This window comes from Microplitis mediator, chromosome 5 (genome assembly GCF_029852145.1).
Source record: "Microplitis mediator isolate UGA2020A chromosome 5, iyMicMedi2.1, whole genome shotgun sequence".
Classification (NCBI taxonomy): Eukaryota; Metazoa; Arthropoda; class Insecta; order Hymenoptera; family Braconidae; genus Microplitis; species Microplitis mediator.
In genome coordinates this window covers 2,267,890-2,286,653 of record NC_079973.1, presented here as the reverse complement: position 1 = coordinate 2,286,653, position 18,764 = coordinate 2,267,890, and the positions used below count along the sequence as shown (strand labels likewise).

Sequence of the window (18,764 nt, the reverse complement as noted above, 5' to 3'; positions counted from 1 at the left end):
TCCTACATTTTCACATCTTATTTGCTCTGTGACAACAAGTTAGATTTTATTTACGTAAAGTTGTCGTTTAAGTTAATTTGTAAATATCACTAGGCTGCAAAAAATCGGGAGTGATTACGGATTTTGTTTAGATCCAAAGTCACTGCGAGCAAATAAGGAGTTTTTCCAGCGGAGTGATTTCGGAGTGGTCGGGATTTTTAATCCGCATTCACTCCGATTCGGAGTTTTGATATCAAAATAAATTCCTTTTAAAAAAAAAAAATTTATCAAATTTTGAGGGTTTGCCCACGAGCTCTTGTCTATCATTGATACAAAAAAATTAAAATATTAATTTATTTAAAGAAAATGAATACGATACATCTTTTTCGCGCGTAATTTAAATTTATTTTGAATGATATCGATAAATTTGTCTCGATACTTGGCAATAAAAAAAAAAGAAAAGGCACAAATTCAAGTCAAGAAATTTCTTGGCCAAGAAATCTTTTCTGTGTGCGATGTTACCAAATTTGAAAAAATTATACTTAATTATAAATAGTAATAAATTTTAGACATTTAAAATTCATTTTTTTTTTTTTTTTTTTTTTTTTTGCTAGTTTACATATTAAAGATCTTAAATTTTTACAATCCATTACATTATTTTATTTTACTTGTTTATTATATAAATAGTTTGTGATCGATTATTTATTATTATTATTTACCTAAATAAGTTTATAATAAAAAATATATATATTTTTAAAATCTAATGATCATTGCTGGGAAAAAAAAATGTTTCTTAACTTGTTTTCGTTTTTTATTTACAATAATACGTATTAAAATAGATAGCTTAATTGGTATAATTAATTTTACCGCGTAAATTAAATTTTTATTTACTTTAAATATCTATTTATCGTTTGTTTTATTTTATTTATACAGCACTGCTGTGATATCGAGTATTTTATTATTAATTTTATAAATTTAATATCGGCAAAATACGCGTACAAAGCATTTTATCCTCAGCAATAATAAATTGCCTTTAAATATTTATTTTAATATAAATTATAAATCTGTAGTATGTTAAAGTAACGTAATTATTTATTATTTAATTTTAGCTAATCCAAAACTGCTGTTTACTGCTCATTTAAATCCATTAGCTAACTAGTCATTATTGTCATTACTAGGGACAAGATTTTTGCCTTGTTTTTAAAATGAGTAGTTCAAATTTTTGATATTACGGAGAAAATATCGGTCTTAGTAAAAAAGTTTTCGAACAAAAGTTTTAGGAAATTTAATTTTATAAAAAAAATGTATCTTATGATTTTCGTATACGACCAATATTTTCACCGTAATTTAAAAATTAACATTAATAATGAATGATTTAAAATTTGGTTAATTATGAAAATCTTAATTTTGAAATTACGGCTTTCTTATTAGTCCTAAGAAAAAAATATAAGAGACATTTTTTTTATAAAATTAAATTTCCTACAACTTTTGTTTGAAAACTTTTTTAATACGACCAATATTTTAACCGTGATTCAAAAATTAAGATTAATAATGAATGATTCAAATTTTGGTTAATTATGAAAATCTTAATTTTGAAATACGGCTTTCTTATTAGTCCTAAGAAAAAAATATAAGAGACATTTTTTTTCTAAAATTAAATTTCCTACAACTTTTGTTTAAAAAATTTTTTAATAGGACCAATATTTTCACTGCAATTCAAAAATTAAGATTCATAATGAACGATTCAAAATTTTGTTAATTATGAAAATCTTAATTTTGAAACTACGGCTTTCTTATTAATCCTAAAAAAAAATATAAGAGACATTTTTTTTATGAAATTAAATTTCCTACAACTTTTGTTTGAAAAATTTTTTAATAAGACCAATATTTTTACCGTGATTCAAAAATTTCACACCACTAATTACTAATTATTTTTAGTTAACGCAAAAATCCTGGCCCTAGTCATTACTTTATTTTAATACAATTATTTATATAAATATCAAAATTTTGGCCAATAAAAATTCTATTATTTTTTATTAATTAAAAATTTATCATTAAATTTTTTTTTAATAAATTTTTTTTTTAAATTTAATTTACATGGCAAATTGTGCTGTTGTTATTTTAATGGCACATAATTTTTTTTTAATATATTTTTTAAATAAATTTAGAGCTATCATTAAAATGCGATTGTTAAATAAATTTCATATTTTCTTTTTACTATAAATAATATTATATAATAATTTATATTTAATTACTTATATTATTATTATTATAATAATTATATTGTTGATTTAACAATCTTGCAGTAAAATTCCCGATGGTATATTATTATAGTCGTATACTTTCAAACGTTTGTTTTTTCCTGAATCGTTTCCTCGGAACAGTTTCTGAAGATACAGAATAAAAATTAAATAACAAGAAAAAGAAAAGTTACCATCTAACAGTTAATTATTAATTAACGTTTGAGCATGTGAATTATGGCGAGTAATTAGCCAATTACGAGTTTAAGCAGTCAATTATCAAGCAGTTTTGGAAGCAAAGACCTGTATGATGAATTTGTTAATTAACTTGCACGATAGTTACGCAGTCTGTCTTTAATTATTTCTAATACTATTCAGTTTTTTTTTTTTTTTTTTTATATAAATATACAAATATAAGGCACTTATATTATTGTAATTATGAACGTCATTAATCAGGACAACACTAAACACACAAACCAGTGCTATATTTATAACCAATTATTTATAATAAACATAAAAAGCAGTCGATAATAAATTATGTAAAAAAAAATACTAAACAATTATTAGTTATATAAATTATATGTACGTATAACGATAGCATTAAAAAATAAAACGCTTATTATTATAATAGTAATTATATTTAAAGCGCAGGTGTTATTTAAGCGAGAGGATGATAATTAACTCTCGATATATTTTAATAAAATTTATATAAACAATTACAACCTTCTTAATGAAGCCATACTTAAGGAGCTGCACTTAGCCTTCCTGGTCGGTTGAACCGACATCGGCGCGACGAGAACTTCATCTCTAGACGGCGAATCTGTACCACCATTGCCCAGTTCCTAAAAGAGATTCAATTTTTTTTTTCTTCACTTAAATGGGAAGCGGGTCTGAGATACAAAAAAAAGAGGAAATTTTTGTGATTTTTTTTTTCAGAGTATCCTCGTTTCCAAAATTTTAAAAATTGGTGACATTGTTAAGCATCAATCCAAGAATATCCTACTAAATTTTCAGAAAAAAATATTGAAAAATAAGCCAGTGGTAGTGGGGAGAGACGAGTCACCTCAAAAAAGTTTCCATGCTGTATTCGAATGAAGGATTTTTTTTTCAATAACTTCTTATTTTTTAATTAAACAAAAAAAATAATTTTTGGCAAAAATCAGAGTTTTTTGATGGCGCTTTTACCAAAAATTCAAAAATGAATATTCTGTTCATTCCTTCGTTTAAATCCAAGATAAATTTATGTACTAAAAAAATCTTTTGGTTTTTTTATTTCACCCCTCTCCCCTCTAGCACTGGCTTATTTTTCAATATTTTTTAATGAAAATTTAGCAGAATATTCTTGGAATGATGCTTAACAATGTCACAAATTTTGAGAATTTTAATAAAGAATGGAAAAAAAAAAATCACAAAAATATCCTCGTTATTTTGGATCTCAGACCAGCCTCCCTCCTTAATAATTAAAAATTCAATTCCCATAGCCAGCAGTCCCATAGACACAATTAAATAAAAAAAAAAACATGCTCTGAGTACTTACTTGCAACATGACGATATTTTTCCTGATACTATTGAATTGGCATGATAACAGGTAAAATATATCGTCAGATTAGAGTTATGCAGTATAAATATTGCGTTTATTTACCATAAGATATTTATATATTGTATGATATTATCATTATTTTTTTAAATTGACAAAGCAAGCAGAGGCACTCGGTGAGAAAAATAATAGGCGGTTAAGTAATTGAAGGCAAGCTCAGCAGAGTAATAAATAAATTACGGTTTAATAGATTAATGAAATATTATATAAAATAATAATTTATAATTAATATCTGATAATTATTAAATTAACTAACGTTGATGTTATTACAACTTGCCAAGCGCATTTGGGCAAGTTGCTGGCTTGCGGGGGTGAGGCTGTTCGTCGATCCGAACGGTGACATCATCGTGGACATGGCTCTTTTTAATTTACTCGGCGTTTTATTGAAGCTGAATGCTCTGCCAACTTTCATCCTGGTACGTGATGCGAACCTGATGTAAAAATAACAAAAAATTTATTGTATGTACGTTGCTATACACATATATATATATCTATATGAATGTCTAGAATACATCATTCATTATTTTAATGGATATTATATTTCACATTGTGAAATTCACGCGCAACTTCAAACTTATTAATTAACAGAAATTTTTTTTTGTTAAACAAATGTTTTTTTTTGTTACATTTTCAAAAGTTTGTTAACTTTCTGATACGTGCTTTTATTATATTAAAATAATAACATGCCAGTGCGGTTAATTGTATCTCGTTTCATTAAAAAATTAAAAATATATAATGGTAATAATAATTGCGAGCAAAATAAAATTAAAAAAAAAATGTGGATGGCAAAGTAAAAGTCGATGAAATAAAGTATAGAAAATTAGGCTTTTGCGAGCACTAACGGTATTGGGACATGTAACGTAGTCTCACACATGCTATTGAGTAGGAACACATACGGATCCATATACTCCAGGTAAAAATTATGAAATAGGCTCCTGCAACCAAACGTCACGGTGTCCCATTATTGTTCCGTACCCATGCAGTATGAGAAAGAAAAAATTAACATTAACATAATTATTATAATATTTAAATTATTTTTTTTAATTATTTTTATTTTGACTCGAGTGACGAAGCGAACCTTATAATAAAATAAAAAATAAATAAATGAAATAAAGTGCGATCTAATCTACTGCTGAACATATTATAGTTTGGTTTCATAATAAATTATACTCACTTAAATGCTTTACTTAATGTCCCCAGCGCGACGTCACTGGTATCGATTTCAAGTTGATGTGAATCGAGACTTATAAGGAAAGTATCCTGTAAAAAAAAATGAAAAATAACTTTCACGATAATTGCAGCGTCGGCAGACGTTAATGGAATGAAAAATAAAAATATGAGTTTGTAAGTAAGTAAACTTACGGCATCGGCTTTGCAAACTGTATTGGCCATCTGTCTGCAGAGAGTCCGTAAATAATTACATTTGTTAACTTCCTCATCGGTTATTGTGAATGAATATAATTTTTCTTTTAATTCTTGATTATTTCTGACCATTAAGGCGAATACATTTTGACATTCTGTTTAAAAAATATTAATACAATTAATTTATTGTGTGACGAGGGATGAAACAAAACTATTTCAGACCGAGGTGAAGTCTGCAATCGTTTTTCATCCTGAGTTACACACTAGATTTTTTATGATTACCTGCATTGGAACTTAAAGTTTCAGTGTCAGCAGCCAGTCAGAAACAAGTAAATTTAAGACCAATGGTGTGATCAACTATCAGCGTAAGCGTAAATTGTCATTTGCAATTTATAATTAAGCAGAAACTATAAATACTATTTATTATTGACACTAATTTTTATAAAACTTAATCACAGTCAGAACTGTCATTTACGTAAATAAAATTAATGCTCCGAAATTATTACACAAAAAAAAGGATTTCTTGGCGCTAAAAATTTTTACTCGCCCCAAGAAAATTTTTACTTGTCTCAATAAATTTTTTTCATTATAAATTGAAAACAAAAATTTTCTTGGAGCAAGAAAAAATTTTTTGAGGCGATAAAAAAATTCCTGCAAGAAATTTTTTCTAGACTTAAGAAAATTTTTGTCTTCAATTTGTAATGCAAAATATTTCTTACGCCAAGAAATCCTTTTTTTCTGTGTATTAAATAAATTACAAGTATCAGAGTTTAAATTGCAAAAGCCTTCAGTCAGCGGGCAGACTTTATTTGCTTCTTCCCAAGGGACGAAACTTAAATGTCTCTGCTCGCTGACTGCATTGGACTGAAATTCGCTTCTTTCGACTGACTGTAGAGTCACTGAAACTTTAAATTTCAATGCTGGTATCATGAAAATGAATTATTATTTATTGTAAATTACAAATAAATACTTGCCATCAGTTTCCCGAATGTCTACAACTTTTTTAATTGTACTTAACGACAGTAACTTAATATGTTTGTACGGTTTTCCCTGATTAAGTTTGACGGTATGTAATCCATTGACCGTATTAGGACTCTTGAGCGAATTGAAAGCCTTAGAACGTTTCTTACATATCTCAAGAGTATCAGTGAATAAAAATAAAACTAAATGATCACCACGACCACTCAAACCTTCACTCAGTTCCATAACTTCACATTTACCGATAAACGAACGGTGTGATGAGACTAGATGAGGCGGACAGTTGTCTATCTCATTGAATATATCGAACATTGCTAGCTGGCCTTCCGTTTTTCTCTTATCCTCATTAATATACGTCATTACTTCTTTAATACTACTGATTGACAATTCCAAAGCACTGTGATCCGTATTATTTTTATTCGTGTGCTTAAGAATATCCGTTAATAATAAACTAATACTGGGTAATCGTTGCACAGGTTTTATCATCAACTCTTTCAAACTTTGTCTGCCGCACTCGGGTTTTGTCTGACATATCTTCAAGAATGCATGGAAACGCGGTTTATTTTGATCGCACTGCTCCAACATTTCTTTAGTATTTTCAAAAAAATTAACATAAGGCGGGTACGCTTTCATTAAATCTGGCGCGTATTTTAAAAATATATTTCCTATGCTTATGTCTTCAGTCCAGTGCGCTGCGCTATATCGCAACTCTTCTAACATTTTTTTGTGGACTTCATATATTGGCGGGAAATTGCCGAATATTATTTTAGCCTCTGTGCTGTTCAGTAGTTCGTTGCTCGTTTCGATGTAATCCTCCAAAGGCGACTTAAATAACTAAAAAAAAAATAAAAATAAAAATAAAAATAAATAAGCGACTGCTGTTTAAAATTAAAACACTTGTGCTATTAGGATTATAATTATAATTACTTACGGTCATAATTGTGCTGAGGATTCCAACGTAATTAGATTCTGTCTGCACCAATTCCAAAAACACTTGATGACGTGGCGATAAATTTTTACGAGCGGTCTCTGTACTTACAGCTTCTACTTCTGGAATATCTGTTTGTTAATACAACAATAAATTTATGTCTTAATTTATGGAAATTTAAATTCAATAGATCATTTAAGTATGACTATTATCATAATTACCATCTAGCATCTGCTTGTCAGGACTCGCAGTGCAATCTAAGAAGCTCCCACTAACACTCAGATGGCCTGCATCGCTGATGCTGGATCTTCTTTTATGTACAGCCGGTGAATCGGCACCATTTTGCACGAGGCTTGACAATGTCTCAGCAAGACGTTTACGTTTTCGTCTTGTTGATGCTGTTGTTGGTGTTGCAGCTTGCTGACTATCTTTACGTACTGATGCACTTGGTGATAACATCGACTCCAGATACTTAAATAAAAAGAAAATACATATGTCAGATTTTAAATCAAATTTGGTTTTAAAAAACTTTCTACAGCCAAAAGAGCGAAGTTTTTTTTTATTGCCAATCGTTTTGTAAACTTTTATAACTAAAAATAAAAAAAATAACGTCTGCCCAGTTTCGAAACGCAGTAAGGGACAAATTTTTAAAAATTGATTTTTTCTTTTTAGTTCCAGTGGAGTCTGGAGAAAAAGATTCAATTCATGTTTCAAAAATTTTATTTTTATCAGTTACTGTTTTGAAATTGGGCAGCCGAAGTCTACAACATGATTAGTAATAAAAAAAAAATTATACGCCCTTTTGGTTTTAAATTTAGACACTAAAGCCAAAAGGGCGGGAAAAATATAAAATTAAAAATAGTATTCACATCTTCAAATAGATATTCCTTTTCATCAGCAGCGCCTTCATTTTGTACCGATGTCCAAAACCACTCGGCCTTTACAATGTAAGCTCGTACTGAGGCCAGGTCGGGTAGTGTATTGACATTTGATTCGTCAACGACCTTAAAAATTAAATAAATTTATATATATTTTAAAAAAAAATTGAACGACAATAACATAGACCAGGACGACACATTATTTTGTTCATAAGACAGCATTAGCATGACAAGGACATGGTTTTTAGTTCCGTCACCACAACAATTGCCGACTGCAAATCCCCTTGACAACAATTAAAAAATAATGAACTAAAGTACCATCCTAAATGGTCGATCCTTCTGCCTGGTGTATTTATCTCTCAATGAATCAGTATTAGAGTCCGTTATCTTATCAATTGTACTAAAACCCTCAGTGTACTCGAGTAAATTTGAAGCAGATGACAATTTAGTTCTTTTAGTTTGGATAGAAAGCAACCCACATGATAATGAACGTTTATGTTTAATGTCGTTATCCTCGAATACGTCATCGTTGTTACTGTTATCGTTTATTTTAATTGTGTGTTTAAATGATGGGGTAAATGTCATGTCGTATAATGATGCTACCAATGAATTTCTACGCGGACTGTAATGAGTTTGTGATGGGGACCGCCGAGGTGCCCGGGATATTTTAGCCTTTGAATCGACTGTTAAAAATTCTTCGGGATTATCTTTAAGTAAAGCGGAGTATGATTGGGTTTTAACGAATCGCGGTTGATTCAATGTCATTTTGGGGAGCGAGTAACATGATTTAGATTTTTTCCATTTCATATAACGTCGTAGTGACATAGAAACGCTGATATTTGAAGCTCTTGGCTGGCGCTCTTTTATTGGCGGGGAATTTTTTAGTTTGCAAGAAGACGAGGGAGTTTTTGACGGGGAGGAAGTATCGGTAAATTCATTCTGAAATTCAGATTCGTCAGAGAGACCGGGAGATTCAGACCGCGAATTGAAGTCCATGAAAATTGCTGAGTCTTGACTGTTGTTATCATAAATATTATTGTTATTATTGACAGCAACTGAATGTCTATCAAAGTTAACAGAGTCTAGTGTCATCAATGAACTTATGCTATTGATTCTACTGTCAACAGACTCACAATCATCGTCATTAGGACCAACGGAATGCATTCCCAGGGTTTCTGAATCGTAATAAGCGAATGTTTTATTATGAGATGGAGTGATAGGTGATAAATTACTAGGATGGTGTAAATTTAATTTATTTTTAATATTTTGTTGTGACTCGGTGATGAAGTACTGGCTGTTTAAATCGATGATCTAGACAAGTTAGTGCCACAATAAAAATAAATAATTAAATTTACTTAGATATTTATTTATTAATCTATAGACACTTACGACATGACTGCATTCAGGATCGTCGATTTCCGTTGGCTCGCCACCTTGTTGCTGTAACACTTCGCACATATGTCTCTTTTCATCTTCCGGGAATCCAAAGAAACACACGCGGGCACCAAAGAAAGGTTTAAGTTTGAAGTGATTTATCTGCAATTAAAATTTTCATACATGATTAGTCATACAGTTTAATTATCGGGCTCAATTTTCACTCTATTTTCCATTTCCACTCGAATTGACTGTATTTAGAGACAGACCCAAAGAATTTACCGATTTCGAGTAGTAATTTATTGATAAAAAATTGATTATTGTCCAAGATAATGATAAAAATGAAAGGAATATTGAGTACTTGGACCAAAAATAATCGGATGTTAAATTTTCAAATTTCGCGCAATTTATAGCAAAGCTACAAATCCAGAAATTTAAAATCTTCTTGGAAATAAGAGACCCAGTACCTGATCAAGGAACTAGTACCCGATCACTCATATATTTGAATATCTATATTTACCAAGTTTGACTAAATATAGACATACAAATACACGCAATGATCGGGTGCTAGTTCCCTGATCAGATACTAAGTCTTCTACTCTATCTGTAGCATGTAATTATCTAATATGTATGTAATAAAAAATATACACATACCACATCTTCGTTATTTCCATAACTTGTTGCGTCATTCTTAGCGTCCCAGAGTGCAACAACCCAATTCATTGACATTATCGGCACCCTGAATGTCACAGCATATCTATATTTATCACCGCCACAGCAATTAGCTATTAGATGAGTCACTTTAGCACCCATTTCTTTTCTAATACTACCACCCATACTGTGAATCATATTGATGAGCCTTGTCTGCAATAAATAAACATACATTTAAATACGTAAATAAATGACCTAGTAATTAACACAATAAATTAGTTAACAATTTAAATTACCAATTCATCTTTCTTTCTGAAACCTGTGAACACCACGACAGTTCCTAGCATTGATCTTGTGAACATGGGTCTATTGATACTCGGTAAAGATTCTTTCTTGTCCGCCAGTTGAAGAAGAGCCGTGGGCCCCAGTATTCTATTAAAAAAAAACTCTTATAGTTATCAGAGGCAAAGGATCCAATAAATTATGATCCTGACGCGAAGACAATTAACAATTTCCTGATTTGTTTTTCAACACAAAAAAAAAATAAAAAAATGCACATGTAGAAAATTAAAAAAGTTACAGGTGCATTTTTTTAATTATTTTTTTTTATTATTTCTCGTTTTTAAAAAAATCCAAAATTATTAAGTCGGCTAACTTATGATACTGAAGTTAATATACGTCTGATACTTTCTAAAACAATAAATAATAAAAAAAAAAATATTTGAAAAAATTGCACTTGTAGTTTTTTTAATTTTTTTTTTTTCGTAATTCATTTGGTGAAAAAAAAAATCCAAAAATTAATGATACTGAAGTTAGCCGACGTCTAGTAATTTTCGGATTTTTTTTAAGCGAGAAATAATAAAAAAAAAAATATTTTAAAAAATTGCACTTGTAGTCTTTTAAATTTTCTACATGTGCATATTTTTAGTTTTTTATTTTTCTTGAAATTTAATTAATAAAAAAAAATCAAAAAATTTTTAATTGTCTGCTACTTTCAGGATCGTAAAAATTATTAAGTCGGCTAACTTATGATACTGAAGTTAACATACGTCTGATAATTTTTAAAACAATAAATAATAAAAAAAAAAATATTTGAAAAAATTGCACCTGCAGTTTTTTTAATTCTCCACATGTGCATTTTTTTAGTTTTTTTTTTTTGTAATTCATTTGGTGAAAAAAAAAATCCAAAAATCATTAAGTCGGCTAACTTATGATACTGAAGTTAACATACGTCTGATAATTTTTAAAACAATAAATAATAAAAAAAAAATATTTGAAAAAATTTCACCGGTAGTTTTTTAAATTTTCTACATGTGTATATTTTTATTATATTTTTTTGCAATTGATTTGTTGAAAAACGAAAATTCAAAAATTATTAAATGTCTGCTAACTTCAGGATCATGAAATTCTTGTAATTAAAATACATAATAAATGAATAAATTAATTAGTAATAAATATAATTTACCTGTGAGGACTTTTGTGTAATATTTCATACTCAGATCCTTCGAAATGCTTGAGTATAAAGTACGTACAATAAGTTGTATCGTCGATATATTCAGCTCCCGTCTCTGATTTGAGAACAGGAACACCGAACTGCTGAGCAGCAGTTCCAAGTGCTGGATCATTGCTGGCCAATCCCACCAAACATATTCTCTTTTTTCTCGGTAAATTTATTGCTGTGAATATAAAATAATATTTGAATTAAAATAATCTTTATCTTACACTGGTAAATAAAATAAAAATACGGAATATTTAAAATAAATATATATACAAATAAAGGAGTTATTATTATTTTTTTGATACGAGAATTAATGTTGTTAATACAACGTCTGACGTAATTTTTTGTGGCTCCAATATGTCAAGGACAAGTACAAAGAGCTAACAAAATATATTAAATCTGCAGAATTAATTTTCAAGGGCATCAACATCATACTGGACCATTGACCGTGATAAAATAAAAGTGATTCATTTAAATAATAATAACAATTATTTCAAATAATTAAATCAGTCCATCAGCACTTGGGAAAAAAAAATTTAAAAAAACAAAAAAAAACATCCCTTGGTATAAATTGCTAAATATTTCGGGGTTAGGACACTACTGATAAATTTGAACTTGAGAATAAATGGCACAATAGCCGTGTGACAAAATGCAAGGCCAATTATTTGTTATTTTGTCCGCCTAGAAATATTTAATATGGATAAAAATAATATTAAGCTGAAATTTAAAAAATAAAAAAAAACCAACTCGTTGTTGATAAAACGTACGTTCAGTCTTCGCTGGCTCCTCACTATTTATATCACTGATACTGCTATGAACGCTGCGTTCTTCCATTTTGACCGTTTCGTTACAACATCAGGACGCCCGTCGTCGTCGTCGTCGCCGTTGTTGTCCGTTAGCTTGAGTTTTACCTCGCGAAATTATTTCGCGATAACGATCAACAAATATATACCTGCTACAAACTCGAGCTCTTGTTATTTTATTACAATTCCACAATATAATTCACTTATATATTTATCATTTAAAATCCATCATAGTTATATATTTATAAATCCACTATCACTCATAATAATAAATATATTATATTATATTATACTCCCGCCTTGTTGCACTGACGTTACTTTGTACACATGAACTGACAACTATACAGATATAGTTAATATAATAAACTCCGTGTATATATGTAAGTACAAATATATATAGGTATATATTTGTAACTGAAAGTGTACAGAGATTTGGTTAACAAATGAGGGAGTGAGACACTAAATAAGTACTGAGTACTCACGTAAAAAAACTTTCTCACAAACTTGTCTTGCCACTACAAAAAATTTTAAAAAACTCAATTCTTCTCCCCCCTCCCGCTCTTGCAGTTATTTTTTAAAAATGTAATTAATGTGTAACGAAGATGTAAATAGAGTTGAGTACACTCACTCTTGATCTTGATACGCGCAACCAACAATAGACATTTTTTTTTTCGGGTAAATCACTAGGCGAAGACAGCGACATCTGGAACCACGTGATTGGCGGGAAAGTATTTATTTGAAAAGTGAAGTCGATGCACGCGAAAAGGTGAATCATTGATGGGGATTTATCATGATTATTTATAAATATTTTAATCGTTAAATAATAAATTTTATTAATTACTTGTGTTATTGCTGCCTAGCACCGGAGGCTTTTTCCTCCATATATATCCTCCCAAAAAATTTTCTCTTGTCTTTTACATTAAAAATCAAAGAAAATAAAAAATAAATGACAAAATGTCGATACCACCAATCGTCAGCATTTTTTACGAAACGAATTCCTATTGTATTGTCCAAAAAACATTTTTCTTTTTTTTTTTTGTTAACTAAAGTTATAAACTCACGCTGCTGTTGCCTTGTATCAAGACTTAAACTAAGAAAAACATTTTTTGGGAGAAAAGATAAATATTATGGAGAAGAAGTTACGATGCTAGGCAGCAGCAGTGGGAGTAGTTCGGTGCTCGCCACTAGATGGCACCCACAGCTTGTAGGTGTCCCTGGTAAGAAACTTATTTCAGAGTTATTATAAACAGGTGACCATGGCCGAGCGGTCCCAGGCGTAAGACCTAGGCCTCTTGAACTTGATCACTGGGTTCGAATCCCAGCGGATGCCGAAAGAATTTTTCACACAAAGAGTGTGAGGTCTTTCGGCCCTGAGGTTCGTCCCGTCGCCGATGATGAATTTGATCTGATGTGAATTTGATTCGTATACGAATTCGACTCGATTGGCTGGATTGGGAATGCCCAAGTCCTTAATATACATATATATGCTGAAAAAAAAAAAAAGAGTTATTATATTCCTGACTTGAAGCATTTCTGAAGCTAGTTACTCACTACAAATTAGCATCATCATTTAATCTCAGTTTTGAATTAATATTAAACAAATAAATTTCTTGATTTAAATCAATAACTTTTCAACGACAAAGTTCCATAACTTTGATTTATTAATCTAAGTAACGGCAACTAAATCTTTAATGATTTCGAGTATAATTAAATTAAATATCGAATAAATAAAATTAAGAATTTAAAAACAAATGTAAATTTACATGTCTTTTGCCTTCGATTCGACTTTGTGAATAAAAGCGGCGTCAAAGACGTGTTGTGCCATTTGTTTTCGAGTATCCCATCCTTCAAAAAGTACCTCTCTTAATTGAGAGTTCTAGAAAAAGAAATTAAAAAAATTAAATCTAATACGCGGAAAACAGTATAGTAGTGACAACTCTCTGGGATAGTATTGAGTACTATTGACTTGCTAGCTTTTTTTTCTTTTGATCTTCATTCAAAACCTTCATACAATTTTTCACTAGCATTTAAATAAATTGCCATTTTTCGTTGATGTTCTTCGAATTATTTTGCAGTAATTTTTCTCTCAGTGTTCCTCATTACTGAAATCATGAAATAAAATCCTCATTTAATCATAAAGCGTTTTTTTGTTCGATAGTTAAAGATTGAACCTGTCCATATTAATTAAAATATCAATCACATTATTCACATTAAAAATTTGAATTGATTTTTTAATTTCGAATAGATGAAAAAATTTTAATATCTCTATCAGAGTTAAATAATTATTTACAAGCGCAATTTCGCCTTTGTACATGAATTTGAGACTGTAAAGCTCGTTGATTATTGAAAAAATAAAAAAATTTTTTAAAAATTAATTATTTATTTGAAAATCGATTATTTAGATCATACATAAGAAATATAAATAGCTTAAAATTAGAATTAATATAAATTATACAGAAATAAAATAAGATATAAAAAAAGCACAAATTTACTGGTCATCTCCCATATCAAATTCATCATTCTTCATTTGTACTTTATTTTTAAAAAATTTCCTCAAAACTTTAGAATTATTAAATTCTTCAAAGGCTTTGGAAAACGAAATGCGTTCTTTGATGCAATCTAAATACAAAAGTGCTTTCTCATGTAATTTTGGGACATTGAATTTATCGGTTTTCACCAAAATATCAATGACATTGTCAGCGGTTAAATTCTGTATCAATTTATAGGACATATAAATTGTTAACTTAGTTATTTGATACATATGTGAGAATTCTAATAATTTCAGAAGGACGTTGTAATCATTCTCGGGTTCAACTCTCCCTGTGTACAAAAATCTTAGCATTTCTGTAATGGTATCGGCTTCAAACTCATCAAAGCGAATACAATTTTCTCTGGCTTCCTTCATGTTTGTCTCAAACATTCTCTCAAAAACACAACTATTAGAAGCAAGTAAGACTTTGTGTGCCGGTAGTTCTTCTGTGTTATTTTTATCTTTAATGGTGACATCACTCCATTTTGATGAAAGAAAATATTTATTTAGATCATTGATACCGGATATAGACGACAATATTTTTAAATCAGCTTTATCAAAATCAATTTCATCCAGCTCTATTCTACATTTAAACCCACGGTCGATAGAATATGGCTGCTCTTTCACCAAAATTGTATCACTTTCATTTCCACTCCAGTCTATCATTGTGACACTATAAGATGATCCCAAATAATATATCGTGATCTTCGCTCGACTAGGATTAAAAATACCTTTCTTAACAATTTTAACTTCAAAGGTCGGTTTGGTGTTTTTCACATGCATGGAAAAAAAAATTTTATCATAATTTGGAAACGTGAAACATTCCGGCTGACTCCAATTATTGTCTAATGGAAACCCCGAGCTCCACCGATGCTCGACTATAAAACTGTTTTCATTTTTGCTATCCATTCTCAAGAGTTTTAACAACAATGCTTTATGGATGTAATTAACACTTTTATCAACACGTTTTTTTTTATTTTTTTTTTTATGATTAATTGTTATCACCTGAAAAATATTTTTTTTAATTATTATTAATTATATTTAAATTATTATTAATTATATTTAAATTATTAATAATTAAACTTCTATACTTTATTGATTAAACTTACCAAATTATTGTAATGGTTATTAATAATTTTGTGTATAAACTGCGAAAAAGGATTCCAAGTAAAAGAAACCCGAGTCCACGGCGGTTGCTGTGAGTCAAAAGAGCGATGGGCCACGTGCTTCGTTCAGTCAACCCCTAAAATATAGAGATACCTCTACCCTCCATACCCCAGAACGACAAAATACCGAAGAACTCAACTGTAGCGACCCCGATAATTTAGAATGATATTTATAACCTTTAGTGACAGTCATTGGGAGGAGATCGTGTAGTCTTTTGGCGCGAGTTGATTTAAAATTTTAATTTTAAATACAGGGGTGTTTCCACCCCGTTACATCATATATATTTATACATTAATTTGTAATGGGGGATTTTGGGAAAATTTGCATCAGCTTTTCAATATATGTAGCTTTAGAAATATGTGCGGTATTAGTCATGTTCAAATGAAAATTTCTTCAAATATGGTTTTCTCTTAATTTATTTCCAACGTCTACACAATTATTTCAAAAGTAATTACGTAAAAAAAATATTGTATAAAAATAATTATCATAAATTAATATAAATAAACAAGTCGTTGGGATTAAAAGGATTTATTTTTTAATAAGTAGACATAATTCGTATAAAAATTTATTGTTTATTGATAATTTAAAATTTTAGTTAATAATGTAGATAAGATTTTTTAAACAGTTAAAGTAATAATAATAATAAACTGATAAAAATTAAAATCTATTTATCACTAATCTTCATTTCCACTCGAGCCACGAAAAACTCTTGCAGTACTTTCGAATCATTTAATTCTTTTACCGCATCAGAGTACAATATTTGTTCCTTATTGCAATCTAAATACAGAATTGCTTCTTCATGTAGAATAGGTACTTTAAAACGATCAGTTTCGATAAAAATTTTGATAATATTATCAACGGTGAAATCTTGTATCAATTGATACGTGCAAAGGGTTATCAAACCCCTAATTTGATACATATTCACACAAGACACTATCTTTAAAAGTAATTCAATGTCATTTTCAACAATAGGCATTTTTTTTTCGACTAAATCACTAGGCGAAGACGACACCTAGATCCACGTGGTTGGTGGGAAAGTATGAATTTGAAAAGAGAAATCGATGCACGCGAAAAGGTAAATCATTGATGGGGATTTATCATGATCATTTATAAATATTTGAATCGTTAAATAATAAATTTTATTAATTACTTGTGTTATTGCTGCCTAGCACCGGAGACTTTTTCCTCCATATATATCCTCTCAAAAAATTTTCTCTTGTCTTTTACATTAAAATCAAGAAAAATAAAAAAATTGACAAAATGTCGATACCACCAATCGTCAGCATTTTTTACGAAACGAATTCCTATTGTATCGTCCACAAACCATTTTTTTTTTTTTTTTGTTAACTAAAGTTATAAACTCACGCTGCTGTTGGCTTTCATCAAGATTTAAACTAAGAGAAAAATTTTTTGGGAGAAAAGATAACTATGGTGGAGAGAAAGTTATGGTGCTAGGCAGCAGCAGTGGGAGTAGTTCGGTGCTCACCACTAGATGGCGCCCACAGCTTGTAGGTGTCCCTGGTAAGAAACTTATTTCAGAGTTGTTATATTCCTGACTTGAAGCATTTCTGTGGATGGTTTCCCGCTACAAATTAGCATGATCATGTAATCTCAGTTTTGAATGTATAATAAACAAATTATTTTCTTGATTTCAATCAATAACTTTTCAACGACCAAGTTCCATAGCTTTGATTGATTAATCTACGGAACGACAAGTAAATCTTTTTAATGATTTCAAGTAGACTTGAAGTAAATATCGAATAAATAAAATTAAGAATTTAAAAACAAACGTAAATTTACATGTCTTCTTCCATACTCGAATGGTTTTTCATATATTTCAGTTTGCTTTTTGAAATATTTGAACAATACTTTTTGATGCAATACCCAAGTCAAGGCGCTGACTACATTATTTGTGAAGTCCTTGAAACGTTAAATGCATGTTTAAAATTTTTGTATTTTACGATTTTGTCTCCGCTTTGAGGACTATAGCAGCGCCGGAGACTTTCTAGTTGTATTTTTTTTTATGATTCTTTTCTTCGAAGAGTTCCATTCTCAAGCGAGAGTTCTAAAAGAAATGAAAAATAATGGAATCGCCCTTTTATCAAAATTAATTCAATTATGAAAATAATACATTCTCATCTTGAGTCCAGTCGATTATTGTGACACATAGTGCAGATGATGTTTTAGATTTTATCGTGATTTTCATGAATTTAAGACTGCTTAATTGTATTAGAATCAATTTCTCTGTACTTATGTCTAACTTAACTTTACTTATTAACTAGCTATATCTAAATTATTTACATTATATACAAGTTTTATTAGCTTAGGCTGATTCATTTAACATTAGGCTGTTTGGGAACTTGTCCTTAATCTTAAATGGTCTGTTTGCTAAGACGGCTTAAATTTAATTGTAAAATATACTGATATAATTTATCGAACCAGAGTTGTTTCTAAATATAGAATACAACAACTCTGAAATATGTATCTAACCAGGAACAGAACAAGAGGTTGGGTGCGATCTAGTGGCGAGCACTGAACTACTTCTGCTGCTGCTTAGCACCGGTGACTTCCTCCTCTTCCATATATTTAGTTGATTCAATTTAAACTAATCATTTGGCTGGTAATCTATGCCAGATAAACTGCATTATAGTTTACTTGAATAACAAATCCGATTGTTTGAGTGCAACTTATGATTTAAATCAGCATGCAACATTATTACCTGTTTATTTATTTTAAATTCTATTAAAAAATATATATGTGATATTAATTTATTTTTTTT

The 18,764-nt window shown here is 29.6% G+C and overlaps 2 protein-coding genes across 9 annotated transcripts; both read right to left on the bottom strand.

Moving 5' to 3' along the window:
• Window positions 1-1,746: 1,746 nt before the first annotated feature.
• LOC130669021 (protein ECT2) lies at window positions 1,747-12,960 on the bottom strand. 8 transcript variants are annotated; one of them, XR_008990102.1, is made up of 17 exons: window positions 12,253-12,960; window positions 11,453-11,663; window positions 10,284-10,419; window positions 9,991-10,200; window positions 9,352-9,498; window positions 8,281-9,273; window positions 7,954-8,088; window positions 7,306-7,555; window positions 7,088-7,215; window positions 6,153-6,990; window positions 5,179-5,333; window positions 4,991-5,076; window positions 4,659-4,751; window positions 4,073-4,247; window positions 3,757-3,784; window positions 2,943-3,061; window positions 1,752-2,366 (listed from the first exon to the last, which is right to left on the bottom strand). XR_008990102.1 is itself a non-coding variant. In XM_057471671.1 (17 exons), the coding sequence occupies exons 2-17, from the start codon at window positions 12,317-12,319 to the stop codon at window positions 2,324-2,326; spliced, it is 3,786 nt and encodes a 1,261-aa protein (XP_057327654.1). In that variant the 5' UTR covers window positions 12,320-12,627; window positions 12,771-12,960; the 3' UTR covers window positions 1,754-2,323. The 8 variants fall into 8 exon arrangements, 7 of the variants coding, with proteins under 7 accessions (XP_057327658.1, XP_057327655.1, XP_057327654.1 ...); XM_057471671.1 differs by lacking the exon at window positions 3,757-3,784 and having other exon boundaries at window positions 1,754-2,366; window positions 12,253-12,627; window positions 12,771-12,960; XM_057471675.1 differs by having other exon boundaries at window positions 1,747-3,061.
• Window positions 12,961-14,774: 1,814 nt separating this feature from the next.
• Window positions 14,775-16,048, bottom strand: LOC130669032 (kelch repeat and BTB domain-containing protein 3-like). Its single transcript, XM_057471696.1, has 2 exons — window positions 15,928-16,048; window positions 14,775-15,823 (listed from the first exon to the last, which is right to left on the bottom strand). Exon 2 carries the CDS (start codon window positions 15,725-15,727, stop codon window positions 14,777-14,779), a length of 951 nt encoding a protein of 316 aa, XP_057327679.1. The 5' UTR covers window positions 15,728-15,823; window positions 15,928-16,048; the 3' UTR covers window positions 14,775-14,776.
• Between the last annotated feature and the right edge of the window lie 2,716 nt (window positions 16,049-18,764).